Source organism: Aegilops tauschii, chromosome 3 (genome assembly GCF_002575655.3).
Source record: "Aegilops tauschii subsp. strangulata cultivar AL8/78 chromosome 3, Aet v6.0, whole genome shotgun sequence".
NCBI lineage: Eukaryota > Viridiplantae > Streptophyta > Magnoliopsida > Poales > Poaceae > Aegilops > Aegilops tauschii.
The window spans coordinates 38,090,253-38,103,385 of NC_053037.3; the positions used below are offsets into that span (position 1 = coordinate 38,090,253).

Genomic DNA, 13,133 nt, shown 5'->3' on the forward strand with positions numbered 1-13,133 from the left:
CCCACCTGGGTGCACCAGGGAGCCCAGGCGCGCCCTGGTGGGTTGTGCTCTCCTCGGCCCACCTGGTGCCCATCTTCTGGTATATAAGTCATTTTGACCTAGAAAAAATAAAGGGAGGACTTTCGGGGCGGAGCGCCGCCGTCTCGAGGCGGAACTTGGGCAGGAGCATTTTTGCCTTCCGAAGGAGCGATTTCGCCGGGGGAACTTCCCTCCCGGAGGGGGGAAATCATCGTCATCATCATCACCAACAACTCTCCCATCTGGGGAGGGCAATCTCCATCAACATCTTCAACAACACCATCTCCTCTCAAACCCTAGTTCATCTCTTGTGTTCAATCTTTGTATCGAAACTATAGATTGGTGCTAGTGGGTGACTAGTAGTGTTGATTACATCTTGCAGTTGATTACTATATGGTTTATTTCGTAGAAGATTATATGTTCAGATCCATTATGCTATTTAATACCCCTTTGATCTTGAGCATGATTATCATTTGTGAGTAGTTACTTTTGTTCTTGAGGTCACGGGAGAAATCATGTTGCAAGTAATCATATGAACTTGATATGTGTTCGATATTTTGATAGTATGTATGTTGTGATTCCCTTAGTGGTGTCATGTGAACGTCGACTACATGACACTTCACCATATTTGGGCCTAAGGTTATGCATTGTGGAGTAGTTATTAGATGATGGGTTGCGAGAGTGACAGAAGCTTAAACCCTAGTTTATGCGTTATCCGTAAGGGACCGATTGGATCCAAAAGTTTAATGCTATTGTTAGAATTTATTCTTAATACTTTTCTCGTAGTTGCAGATGTTTGCGAGGGGGTTAGTCATAAGTAGGAGGTTTGTTCAAGTAAGAACAGCACCTAAGCACCGGTCCACCCACATATCAATTATCAAAGTAGCGAACACGAATCGAATAAACATGATGAAAGTGAGTAACTGAAATTCCCGTGTACCCTCAAGAACGCTTTGCTTACTACTCCCTCCGTCCCAAAATTCTTGTTTTAGATTTGTCTAAATACGGATGCATCAAGTTATGTTTTAGTATTAGATTCATCCATATCTAGACAAATCTAAGACAAGAATTTTGGGACGAAGGGAGTATAAGAGACCGTTTTGGCCTGTCATTTGCCTCAAAAGGATTGGGCTACCTTGCTGCACTTTTGTTACTACTATCATTACTTTCTCGTTACAAATTATCTTGCTATCAAACTACTCTGTTACTTACAATTTCAGCACTTGCAGACATTACCTTGTTGGAAACCGCTTGTCATTTCCTTCTGCTCCTCATTGGGTTCGACACTCTTACTTATCGAAAGAGCTACAATTGATCCCATATACTTGTGGGTCATCACCCTTGCATCCCCGAGCATTTGTAATAAAGAGCTGATTTGTTCTTTGCCAAGATGTGTCGTATTCCAGAAGACTTGATCTCTGGGCTGGAATAGGGGGTGTTCTGATCTCTCTGAGACAGGGTGCCACAACGGTTGGTATCAGAGCAGGTCTGGCTGTACGACGCTAGTCTGCGTGAGCCTTAGAAAATGGTAGTATAGAGTCTTGTCTGTTTGCTGCATTTGGTTGTTGCATTTGGTTGCTGCATAGCATGCATATTGACTTATTATTTTGTCTCTAACGATTGATCTTGTGTGTAGGTGGCATCTGTTTTGATCCACTGCCTGCACCCTCTACCTTTGCATACCTGATTTTCGGTGTTTGGCGTCATCTCTATCCCAGCAGAGTGATGGCGAGGTACCAAGTGTTCCTGACACCATTTGCAGGGTTTGTGCTCAGGTATCGCGTCGATATCTTTCCGTTAGCCACACCTATCGTTTTTGTGATAGACATGTTTCTATCTCGAATCTTGACATCCAACTCGCCGCGTTGGCAACCCTTACTGATCTTTCTTATCATAAATGGACCATGCCAGCAAGCCCTGTTTCCACCGCCTGTCCTACCCTCTCACCCATTCTTTGGACGAGTACGGTTCCCCATCTGTCCGCTTGATGATAATGTGGTAGTGACATCTGTGTCTCCCTACATGATCACCAAGTCCGTCCTCACCCCTAAGCCCGTCCAGATTCAACCGGTGTTGAGCCAACGCTTGGTGTAGCCCTGTTTACACCAATCCATCCACACGTGGATTCACTTTCGTGCACACCGCCACAGTATGTTAGATCGTAATACCGGAGTTCCCGCGAGGTCTGCGTGCTTAAGTATGCATGCATATTATTGTTGTGAGTAGCAGTAAAATGTGATGTTGCTTGAATATGATATTGTTTGTATGCCTTGTGTGCTTTTGTTTCATTCGTTTCTTTTGCTTAGTTCTTTGGGCCTTCGATGTTACCTTATTTCCCCTTATGGAAGTTGCTCATCAACCGACACCGGACCCGAAGAATCAGTGAGGAGATAAATATTTGGAAGCTCAGCTAAATATTATGTAATTCTCAGCCCACTGCATTGTATTGGGAATATCTTGTCCGAATACAAATGATATCCTAGATTGATTATTAGCATCAAGTCTACCTCAGTGTGCACTCTTCATAGCAGTAATGATCAAATTAGCAAGAAGACAAATTGTGTGCAACACCAACTGTATACTTCGAGTCAAAGGTACGGTTCATATACAAGGTTTGATTCTATTATGAGCATGATTTCAAACATGCTATACCCCAGAAGCAAGTCAAAATGTGCTATGAATTCAGTACTCAGCAAGAAGGATAGTCGACCAACCGTTTTTATACAAGTCATCGACAGCAGAAATATCAATGGTATATATATACATATACATACATATATATACATATACATACATATATATATATATATATATATATATATATATATATATATATATATATATGGCATTCAGCCTGCATATCACAAATAGAAGCTTCTGGTATAAGGAACTCCGGTCTTCCTTCACAAGCTACCAGAGAAGCTTACAATGCAAGGCTCCTCAATCGTCCCCAGTATGATATGTGGATGGTTTCCCAAGCAAGGTACTCAGGCTTCTTTAGTAAGCTACCATAAAAGCTTCTGGCATAAGGTATCGAGTCTTCCCCGGCAAGCCCATTGAGGGGGAAGCTTCTGAAGTATGGTACCCAGTCTTCTTCAGCAAGCTGCCTGATGAAAGCTTCGAGCACAAGCTATTCAGTCTTCCTCAACGCGATACTCCAGATGGCTTACAACATAAGCCATCCAATCTTCCTCAGTACGGCCCTGGTGCAATATAATACATCGTGAGTTGGCAACATATGGCAGTACATCCCAAAAATCAGATCCGCAACAGTTTGTTCACAAAAAAGGAATCAATCAGAACATAAGTGTCTGCCTCGGGAATCAAGTGTCCAGCTACATGTATTCTCATATATATATATTGTGAGCCTGCCGCCAAGTTCTTGCCAGACATTGGTACGATGAAGTCATGGTAAGATCCGACAGCCTCACCCGTTATGCAAAGAAACCAGTATACACCTCAATGGATGATGCAAGGACCGACAAACTATGAAGCAAGACAACATTGAGACAATCATCTTGGCAGTGGTTATCAAGGTCAGCCTCCTCACTCCCGACAAGGCGATATCATTAACCCTTGTCACTCCCTTGTATGATTGACGACAACAATGAGCTCCTACCAGCATACGTGAACCTGGTATATATTCCATGACCTGGGACATGGATAAGGTCATGGTATAATTGCCGGAATACTGCACCTGACAGCACCTATGGTCACAAGAAGAATTAAGGATATATGTGGCCAAGTTCTTTCAGCAAAGGATCCAGACAAAGAAAACAATAATGAAGGAGCCAGAACGGCAATACAGGTATGATAATTGTTGCATGAATAACATGGTACGGATACCCAAGACAGTCTGATTCAGTATCGATCCCCATGAATATACACCCAAGGGGTCTACTCTGTTTGTAAGGACCTCATATCGAGGTAACTCACTCAACCAACTGTTATAATCAGAATTGCCGGTAACGACTATCTAAGTCTGTCATGTCAGACCAAAGGCCGGCTTAACATATTGATTCCTCGGATTGTGTTAAAGCATCACACGGCCTACTATCCATGTGGGCATACCGACAAAATGAGTAGTCAGAATGTTGAACAACAGTCTCGAAGCTTGTGCCTCAAATATGGGAATCATTTGAAGGATAGCCTGCCATGAACAAGATTCCTCTGCCAGACTCACCGTCCATCAAGTCTCGGGATGCTCTTATAAGACCATACTCCTTTATACTGGCCACGACAGGCGACAGTCAAATCTCTAGTACGGATTTGATACTCAAGGTAGTGGATCCAACCAAGATAATTCAGGAAACCCCTGCAAGAAGTCAGACTCCGCCAAGAAAAGGGTATGGTTCTTAGCATTGTTGTGAACCCAGAGGACATGCAGCTATTTGAGCAACCCGATGCCAGGATGAAAAGATTCCTTGTCCACCAAGAAGATTGGTTCACAACTCCATGGAATGTTGTCAATGTTGGATATAATAAGGACACATCTATCGGGGACAACTCTCGGACTTGCAAGAACGGCACGTATGTCAGTCATGATAATCAATCGCACTCAGCTAATACGACAGATATGAAAGAAAATTGGAGCCAATGTAAGCTTGAACATGTGAGGTAATACCTGTCAAAATGAGGATATAGTGAAGCAAATCACCCCAGAGCAAGGCAGTCAGTCATATGAAATTCAGTGGCAACATCATAGAAAGGAAAAAAGGACACCCGAGTTGGAGACGGTTTCCTTAAGTCAGAATATTGATGCTTGTTCCCTGAGCAACAAAATCTCGAGGACGAGATTTCTTTAAGAGGGGAAGGTTTGTAACACCCTGGATTTTGGCCCTTTCTTTTTCTTTTGATTTTCTGTGGATTTTGTTTTGGATTTCTTTTTCTGTGGCTATGTAGTCTGGAAACCTGAGAAGATGACCTCTTCTTCCTTTCCAGAGTGGTTTGTCATCCTCAAAACCATCCCAAGATCATGTCATTTCCCATCTTGCGGGTCATCACCAGGCCAGTCGACGACGGGGAGGGGAGGCATCCTGAAGGACAGTAGTTTTGGGCGGTGCACCATTGCAGCCGAGTCACCTAGGGGGCACACAGGACTAAATCAGTTTATGTGCATCAAAGCAAAGGAATGGTAGGATGTACCAACAAATATATTTACAAATCGAAAAATCAACTCTCGTTCCAACCATATTTAGCCAGAGCAATCTCTCTCCATTATCTACCACATAAAAATGTATTCAACCATTTGTATAAACAATGTTCCTCACATTAGAATTTTAAAATAAAACAATGGATAAGAAAGGAAGGCATTGTTAAGCTAATAATTTCAGTTTAATGCACATGCTTCATGGGGCAACAGGGCGTATAGTCGAAATAAAACCTCCACCGGATCAGGTCACTCCCACACACTAATCGACTAGTTGTATCTCAAAAAGTTTGACCTACTAAAAAAGGCGTATTCACAATATGCCGATATTTCGGTATTATCTCTCTCTCTCTCACCCCCCCCCCCCTCTCTCTCTCTCTCTCTCTCGCCCTCCCCCTTCCTCCCAGCGCGTGCATCTCTCCACTGACTCTACCAAGCAGCCGCCGACATTCGCCCCTCCTAGTGACCCTATGGCGCAGCTCCTCCATGAGAAAAGGTGAGTGCCCCTGGTTTTTCCTAGCTTCTCCCTGAGATCCAACTTCCCCAATTTCAGTTTTATTTATTGATGATTCACTTCTTCTCTTTAATTTTAGGAACCCTAGATCCAAATTGGCTGAGGGGATTTCTGACTCGATTCTGAGCCGCCTCGCTTCCTCGTCGGTGCTACCGCTCGATGATGAGGACCTTCTCCAGGAGATCCTCCTCCGCCTCCCTCCACAACCATCCTCCCTCCCGCGCGCCTCCCTTGTCTGCCCGTGCTGGCGTAACATCCTTTCCAACCACAAGTTCCTCTGCCGCTTTCGCAAGCATCACCAGAAACCACCTCTGCTTGGCTTCTTTGCAAGGTGTTTAATCAGTAAAGCGACCGTCTTCACTTCTGTCCTTGACTCGCCTGACTGCATCCATGCTGGTCGCTTTCTCGTGCCGCACAGCCACAACCCGTTCAAGGAGTTGCGCTTCATGGGATGCCGCCATGGCCTCGCCGTCCTACTCGAAATGTCACTACATTCCCCCATGCCAACGGGTTTGATTGTGTGGGATCCACTCAATGGTCAACAACACAACCATTTGACAATGCCACCGGGGCTCAATGGTGACAAATGGAAGTGTTGGAATGCCACTGTGTTGTGCACTAATGTCGAAGATGGGCATGTGCATGGTGATTGCTTCTCGAGCCCGTTCAAATTAGTCTTGATCTTCAACAGAGACACAGATGCTTCAACTTGCGTCTACGAATCAATATCTGGTGTATGGGGAGATATTGTCTCTGTGGTGACCAAGAAAGTAATTTCTGCCCTGAGACCCAGCATTCTGATTGGAAATGTACTTTACTGGTTGCTTGTTGGAGGTGAAGTCCTTGTGCATGATTTTGAAAGGCAGAGTCTTGGTCTGATTGAGAAGCCAGCAGACACACATAATGGACATGTCGAGCTTTCTTATCATCTCTTACGGATAGAGGATAATGGACTTGGTATGGCCATTGTGTCAGAACTTACAATTAAATTATGGGAGAGGAAATCCAACTATGATGGTGTTGTTGGATGGGTGTTGCTGAAGAAAATTGCTCCACTGGATGGGTTGTTTCCGCAGACAATGCCTAGTGGTCACATGTGGATATTTTTGGTGGGGTATGATGAGGAAGCAAATGTGATTGTTCTGTCTACGATGAGTGGCATGTTCATGCTCCAACTTGATTCTATGCAAATCAGAGATATTTCTATGAGAATTAATCTACGTCACTCAGTCATTTATCCCTATAGAAATTTCTATACGGTAATACCTCACTATCTACATTGCACAAACTACAGTAATCCAATTAATTTTTATTCGTTGACATTCATTCTAGTTACTTTTAGTTTCTTAGTCTGTGTGGTGATCTTATGGTGATGTAATTTCTTATACTCGGCAAGACTTGAACTAGAAAAGGGGAAGAACCATAACTATTGTTGTCTCTTAGTTGATCTTTTCGCATGAGTTTTCTAGCAGTTGGAAACTAGTTGATCTCTAATTTCTGAAATAGTATTACGATAGGTGCATTTGGAAGTTTAAAGCCTGATGTCTTTTTCATTCAACATTTTTCTTCACAGATATATCTTGATAGTAATAATCAATTCAAATGTCATGTAGTTTTTTCATCAAAAATAATGTGTCATTTCCTTAATATGTGTATTATGTTTTGGCCCATTGGATATATCTAGTACATGTTCTCGCAAGAATAATTCTGGATTACTATTTTTTTAACATGTAAATAGTCTTTACATATCTTGAAAAAGTATTATTATTGTTGTTTCTTGATATTAATCCCCTCTCACTTAGAGCAAACCATATTAGTGAATTTGAATAGGTGAGGAGAAGGGTACCCAGGCGAGGACTATACTACAACTACACATATGGTGAATTGCGGAATATGAGAATGATATATATGACCTAGAAGGCACATATGGGGGGCTGGAATTAATGAACATCATATAATCTAAAGCTATGTATTTCCTGAATACTTGTATGACCATCTATCTAGTATGGCTAGCTGGAGCTCAAGTGCTAAGAGATGTAATAATAAATAAAGTTGTGAATCCTACTTAAGACTTCTAGCTCAATGTGGCATGTTATTCTAGTTTTAATGACGATCTAGCTATTCCATGTTGCAATACCAGATCGTGGCTTATTATCTGACAAATAATATTTTCTCAAGCCATAATCCAAGGGTCGCTGTTATTTTTTTTCGAGAGTATGCCCAAGGCATACCATATTTTTATAGAAGAAAGCGAATAATGTACAAGAAACTTGTGAGCCATGCAAACATCAACGCAAGCGGAACCACTAAACACCTACAACTGCAGTCACTGTCATTATATAAGGTAATGATGGCACATGGTGTCACAATTCTGCTACGTACACTCGTCCGTGTATACATCTATATAAATCATACCATAGAGCATGAATTCAACACTTTTTTTTGCTTCGGGAACTGAGGAGGCGAGATGAGTAAGTAGAGAAGAGATGCGTCGAGTCATATTTTGATAAATGCCCTCAACACTAAAATTTCCGTCTTAAATATCCATCTCCACCACTTGTTGTCCTCATATTTTCATTACCCAAGAAATATTTATCACAAACCATATATATTTTTTAATTCATGACATAGTTTAGACTTTGATTGTTGCTTCAATATTTGAAAGTTTGCTATTATTGTCTTTTGCTTGAAAGGTAGTGAGATATTTTAAGTTTGCTAATCCCTAGTATTATTGTTCGACGAGCTCCCACGCCGTCGTCTCCAGGCTGCCGCCAGCCTTGGGGAGAGGAAAGGGGCAAAATGAAGGAATCTCCCGCACTCGTTGAAGCAAAGGAACCGTAATCGTTGCTTGGGAGAGGGTAGACCAACATAATTCAAATTGGGCGCTGATCAAAATCATATTCACACCTGATCCCATACCTGCGATCATATCAGCATATTCACAAATCAAATCGAATATGAACTCTCGTTCTGATCAAATTCAGAGATATCTCTCCCATTATCTAAGAACGTATACAGCGTGTTAAACCATGTTGAATCAAGTACATGAATGGAGATCAGTTTTCGAGGGAAACTACATGATTTACAACACAAGTGTTCAGAATTCCTCACCGCCATTTGGCTAACAATATAATAATAGCCTCTACACCTCCCTTTTATATAGGACGCGGTAGGCCAATCATACACTAAGATAGCCTTCCTCTTCCAAATTAAGATGGGGACAACTACTCATGCTATCTGTCATCAGAAGATGTGAATGGAATGTCAAATGTTACTTTGGTCAAGTACTAATGATTACTCTACTTGGAAAGAAAAAAGAACCTTCCAACAAGTTCTACCAGAAGATAGCTGCCATCATTTTCAGAGGAGAGCGTTGGGTGGCTCAAAACATTTCCCAGCACTTTGTTTCAACAGGATTTCGGGTAATCCATGCGCTGACCTTCTCCAACATTTTCCTGCAAAAGCTAATACACAATGCAAAAATTAGTGAAGGAGCATCATGGTCCCAAAAGACAACGAGAAAAGAAGGCAAACCTTGCTACAGTTGCTATACATGCTCTCTCATGCCTGTATTTCAACCATCTTTGTCGCACGTTTCCTCTTGGTAGGTTTCGCGGTCTCACTGGTAACTTCGGTGGCCACAAGTTTTTTAGCAGGTAGCTGGCCAATAAAGAGAACATTCTGCGCCCAACCAGCATACTCGCCAAATTTGGCTACAAATGCATCGGCAACAACAATGCTTAGTTTTGGAGTCAGGCTCTTGCCAGCTAGCTCAGGCAACATATATTGTGTAGCAACCTGTGTAAAATCCACATGGTTAGGGTTTGAAGACTCAAACAAAATATGCTTTCAGATCATATAGAACATATCCAGAGAATCTTTCTTGACACTGCATCCTTAAGGTTCAAATGTACTTTTTGATACCACACAAGCTGTTGTCATTTCTGAACAGAACTTCCATTTTGTATAAATTTCAGTGGCGATTGGTTACTTCACCCATTTCAAAGGATGAAAATTCTATTTCCCGACAATATAACAAATTGCTATTGGTACATCCATCACCCCATGAAATTTAAGCATGATCAGCTTAGGAAATGTATAACATGTTATCATGGTCCAAACTCTTACAATTCATCTAGGTGAAGCCTTCAACTTGTTGCTAACCAACAGAAAAGGACTATCATAACTAAAACCAGCCCATCAAAACCATCTAATTTTGTGAGAATGGACAAAGAGTAGGTGGAAAGGCACATCAGATTAAGTCATTTTTACAGCAAGAGACAATGGTTAACCAGACATAGCATACCTTCCAGACATGTGTGTCAACAGGAATAGCCTGATTCTTATCAAGAGAGAACAGAGCAATGCAGGCTGCAACTTTTGGACCAACACCTGGCAGGGTACAAAGACCCTCAATTACCTCCAGAAGTTCCCTGTCACGCAGCAAGGCAAGCCATTTTGCGCCTCCACCAGGCTTGGCCATCAATTCTTTAGCAGTGCCAACAACATACTTTGCCCTGCTCATTCGTAGGAACAGAAACATTTTCTCAAATCAGTTTAGTATAAGTATCTAGTAATGCTGCATAAACAACAGATACTCATAACTGAGATATGATTCAGACAATCTATCCAAAATCAGTAATTGTATGTGTGAGGTTGTTTTCCCACAGTTGAAATTTATGCACACAAACAAATGTGATACTGAGATTCTTCTGTACATTCATACATTTAAGACAGTAGAAAGTAGGACAATACCATCACCACCATCATCACTAAACAATAATACAGCTCCTCATCGCTTGAATTACTGAATAATCAGCCCCCTGATATGGGCATCCTTAGCACAGGATTTTCATTTCTCAACAAACACGGCAGGTGAACATATCTGGATGCTAAACAAAGTACATTAAGGACTACCTATAACTGAATTAACAGCAAGCAGATGGAACCATGTGCCCCACAGCACAAGCTGGAGTAGCAATCAGTTCATCTCAAGACAATGAGGCTACAACAAAATCAGACTAGCTGTGCTGAATTCAACACAAAGGACTGCCAATGCTTAGAGCGCAGCATAAATTGTACTCCGTATATAACTAAGAAGATAGACACACACGAGGCAGGAACTGACGGACCTGTACCCAAACCCAGCCTCCCGAAGCTCCTGCTCCGACACCCGCGCGAGCCGCTCGACAGTGGGGAACCGGTGGAAGACGAAGCCGCCGACCTCTCCGAGCCGCTCCCCGTATCCGGCCAGCGTCCAGACCATCTTCTCGATCCGCGCGATGTTGTTGTTGGAGGAGCAGAGGAACTGGAACAGGCACTCGACCGGGTCCTGCCTGAGCACCCGCGCGCCGCCGCCGCCGAGCCGCGCCGCGACCTCCGCGAAGCGCGCGTCGGCGGCGGTGAACTGGACCCAGAGGTCGGCGAGGGGGACGGCCGCGTTGAGGTAGTCGCACAGCGCGGCCCGGGCGGCGGCCACGGAGGAGGAGGGGGAGGAGGCGGGGTCGTCGTTGTGGAGGAGGAAGGCGAGGCGGTCGTCGTCGGGGAGGTGGGAGAGGGAGACGAGGTGCGGGCCCACGGCGGCGGTGAATCGGAGCGGGGAGAGGGAGGTGCGGCGCCAGAGGAAGGTCTGGCCTGTGGGGAGGGTGAGCGGGAGGGAGAGCTCGGCGAGAGAGAGGGGGAGCGGGTGCCACTCCTCGTCGGCGAGGGTTAGGCGGCGGCGGGCGGTAGGAGGGTGCTGCTGGGTGGTCTCGGGCTTGGGGGTCTCTACGAACGCGGCCGGCGGTGGGGTGGAGGAGAGGAGGGCAGGGGAGGGCGGCATCGGCGGCCTCACGGTGCGCTGGCGGCGAGGGGGCGTGGCGGAGGCGGAGGCGGCGATGCGGGGGAGGAGCGGGGGAGGGGGACGCATGGTGGGTGAAAACCGTAAGCTCAGCACGAAGGCGTAAAAGTGAGAACACATTCTCTTCTTCTCCTGATTGTACCGTTGGACGCATCCTGTTGCTCGACGCGGCGGGTGTGCAGCGGCCAGGACCCCGTTGCAGACGGAAAAGATCCGTTTTAAACCTTTAACTCGTAGAGGTTGACCGAAACGAACCCTCAACTCGAAATCCTTGTCGATTACACTCTGAATTATGTAATCCCGGTCTAAATCAATCTCTGACAAATGTCGAAATCATTAATTAAAGAGTACTCGTCGCAAAGATCACTCCAATTCCTCTGGTTACGACAAGTGGCGCACGTGCAGCGCGCCACTTGTCGCAACCTGGGAGTTTTCCCTTTTTTCGTAGATTTGTTTATTCAAAACGTTTTATCTCACAAACCGTGCGTCCAAATCTCGAACCGCTTTCACCGTTGGATTCCTCGCGTCGAGATCTTCAAAATAAAATCCCATGTTGATAGGTTTTAACGAACTTTTTTTCACGAAAAAACCGGACGAAAAAACCAAACCGGAAGCACGGGTTTTTCCCCTTCCGAAAAAGGCACGCCCGTGCCTCTCATGAAATCACAATCATGCCTCTCGCGGAGCAAACCGTGACTCTCGCGGAAGGAAAAAAAAAGAGAACGCATTTTTTTTCCGTTTCCGAGGAGGCACGGCCGTAACTCTCGTGAAAGCACAACAATACCTCTTGCGGAATCAAAACCGTGACTCTCGCGAAAGGAAAAAATAGAAAACACATTTTTTTCCTTTCCGAGAGGCACGGCCGTGACTCTCGCGAAAACACAACTGTGCCTCTCGCGGAAGCAAAATCGTGATTCTCGCGAAAGAAAAAAACAGAAAACGATTTTTTTCGTTTCCAAGAGGCACGGACGTGACTCTCGCGGAAGCAAAACTGTAACTCTCGCGAAAGAAAAAAACAAAAAACGTGTTTTTTTTCATTTTCGAAGAGGCACGACCGTGACTCTCGTGAAAGTAAAACCGTGCCTCTCGCGGAAGCAAAACCGTGACTCTCGTGAAAGGAAAAAAGAAAAAAAAACGTGTTTTTTCGCTAAAAAAAATTCCCAATTTTTTTATTGACAAGCTAAGGAAGATCGGTGGAAAACCAAAACGTCGAAAAAACCCGGAAAAAATACAGTTTAAAAAGCCAAAAACGCGTGCGAAAAAAAAACAAAATCCGGAGGGAGCGCCCAGAGCGCGACACATGGCGAATGGCTGAGAGCGCGCCAAGTGGCGCTGATCGTTGCGAGGCTCCCGAAGGAGCGCTCGTTAACTAGTTGCTCTCGACAAATGTCAACTGGGATTTGTCTAGCTGGTGGGCCAAGGAGCACCCGTCCTCCGCGCTGGGCCGGCCCATTTTTTTTGCTTGCTAATTTTTTTATTTTTCTGCTAAAAGCTCGGCGCAATTGGGCCGGCCCATAACCAGGAAACGAGCGAGGTATGGAGTTGGATAAAGCTAAAGTTGATGCAGTTGAGAAAATGCCATGTCCCAGAGATATTAAATGTATTCGTAGTTT

The 13,133-nt window shown here is 44.3% G+C and overlaps 2 protein-coding genes across 8 annotated transcripts; one reads left to right on the forward strand and one right to left on the reverse strand.

Moving 5' to 3' along the window:
* The first annotated feature begins 5,554 nt into the window (after positions 1-5,554).
* On the forward strand, positions 5,555-7,750 carry LOC109777443 (uncharacterized). Of its 2 annotated transcripts, none has more exons than XM_040403373.3 (3): positions 5,555-5,663; positions 5,761-6,940; positions 7,499-7,750. In XM_040403373.3, the coding sequence occupies exons 1-3, from the start codon at positions 5,638-5,640 to the stop codon at positions 7,499-7,501; spliced, it is 1,209 nt and encodes a 402-aa protein (XP_040259307.1). In that variant the 5' UTR covers positions 5,555-5,637; the 3' UTR covers positions 7,502-7,750. The 2 variants fall into 2 exon arrangements, with proteins under 2 accessions (XP_040259307.1, XP_040259306.1); XM_040403372.3 differs by having other exon boundaries at positions 7,512-7,750.
* An 899-nt stretch (positions 7,751-8,649) lies between these two features.
* On the reverse strand, positions 8,650-11,665 carry LOC109777444 (N-glycosylase/DNA lyase OGG1). 6 transcript variants are annotated; one of them, XR_002236356.4, is made up of 5 exons: positions 10,814-11,665; positions 9,988-10,198; positions 9,216-9,479; positions 9,003-9,136; positions 8,650-8,918 (listed from the first exon to the last, which is right to left on the reverse strand). XR_002236356.4 is itself a non-coding variant. In XM_020336078.4 (4 exons), exons 1-3 carry the CDS (start codon positions 11,638-11,640, stop codon positions 9,243-9,245), a joined length of 1,275 nt encoding a protein of 424 aa, XP_020191667.2. In that variant the 5' UTR covers positions 11,641-11,665; the 3' UTR covers positions 8,650-9,136; positions 9,216-9,242. The 6 variants fall into 6 exon arrangements, 2 of the variants coding, with proteins under 2 accessions (XP_020191667.2, XP_020191666.1); XR_002236353.4 differs by having other exon boundaries at positions 9,020-9,145; positions 10,814-11,625; XR_002236354.4 differs by having other exon boundaries at positions 9,020-9,136; positions 10,814-11,624.
* Positions 11,666-13,133: the final 1,468 nt, after the last annotated feature.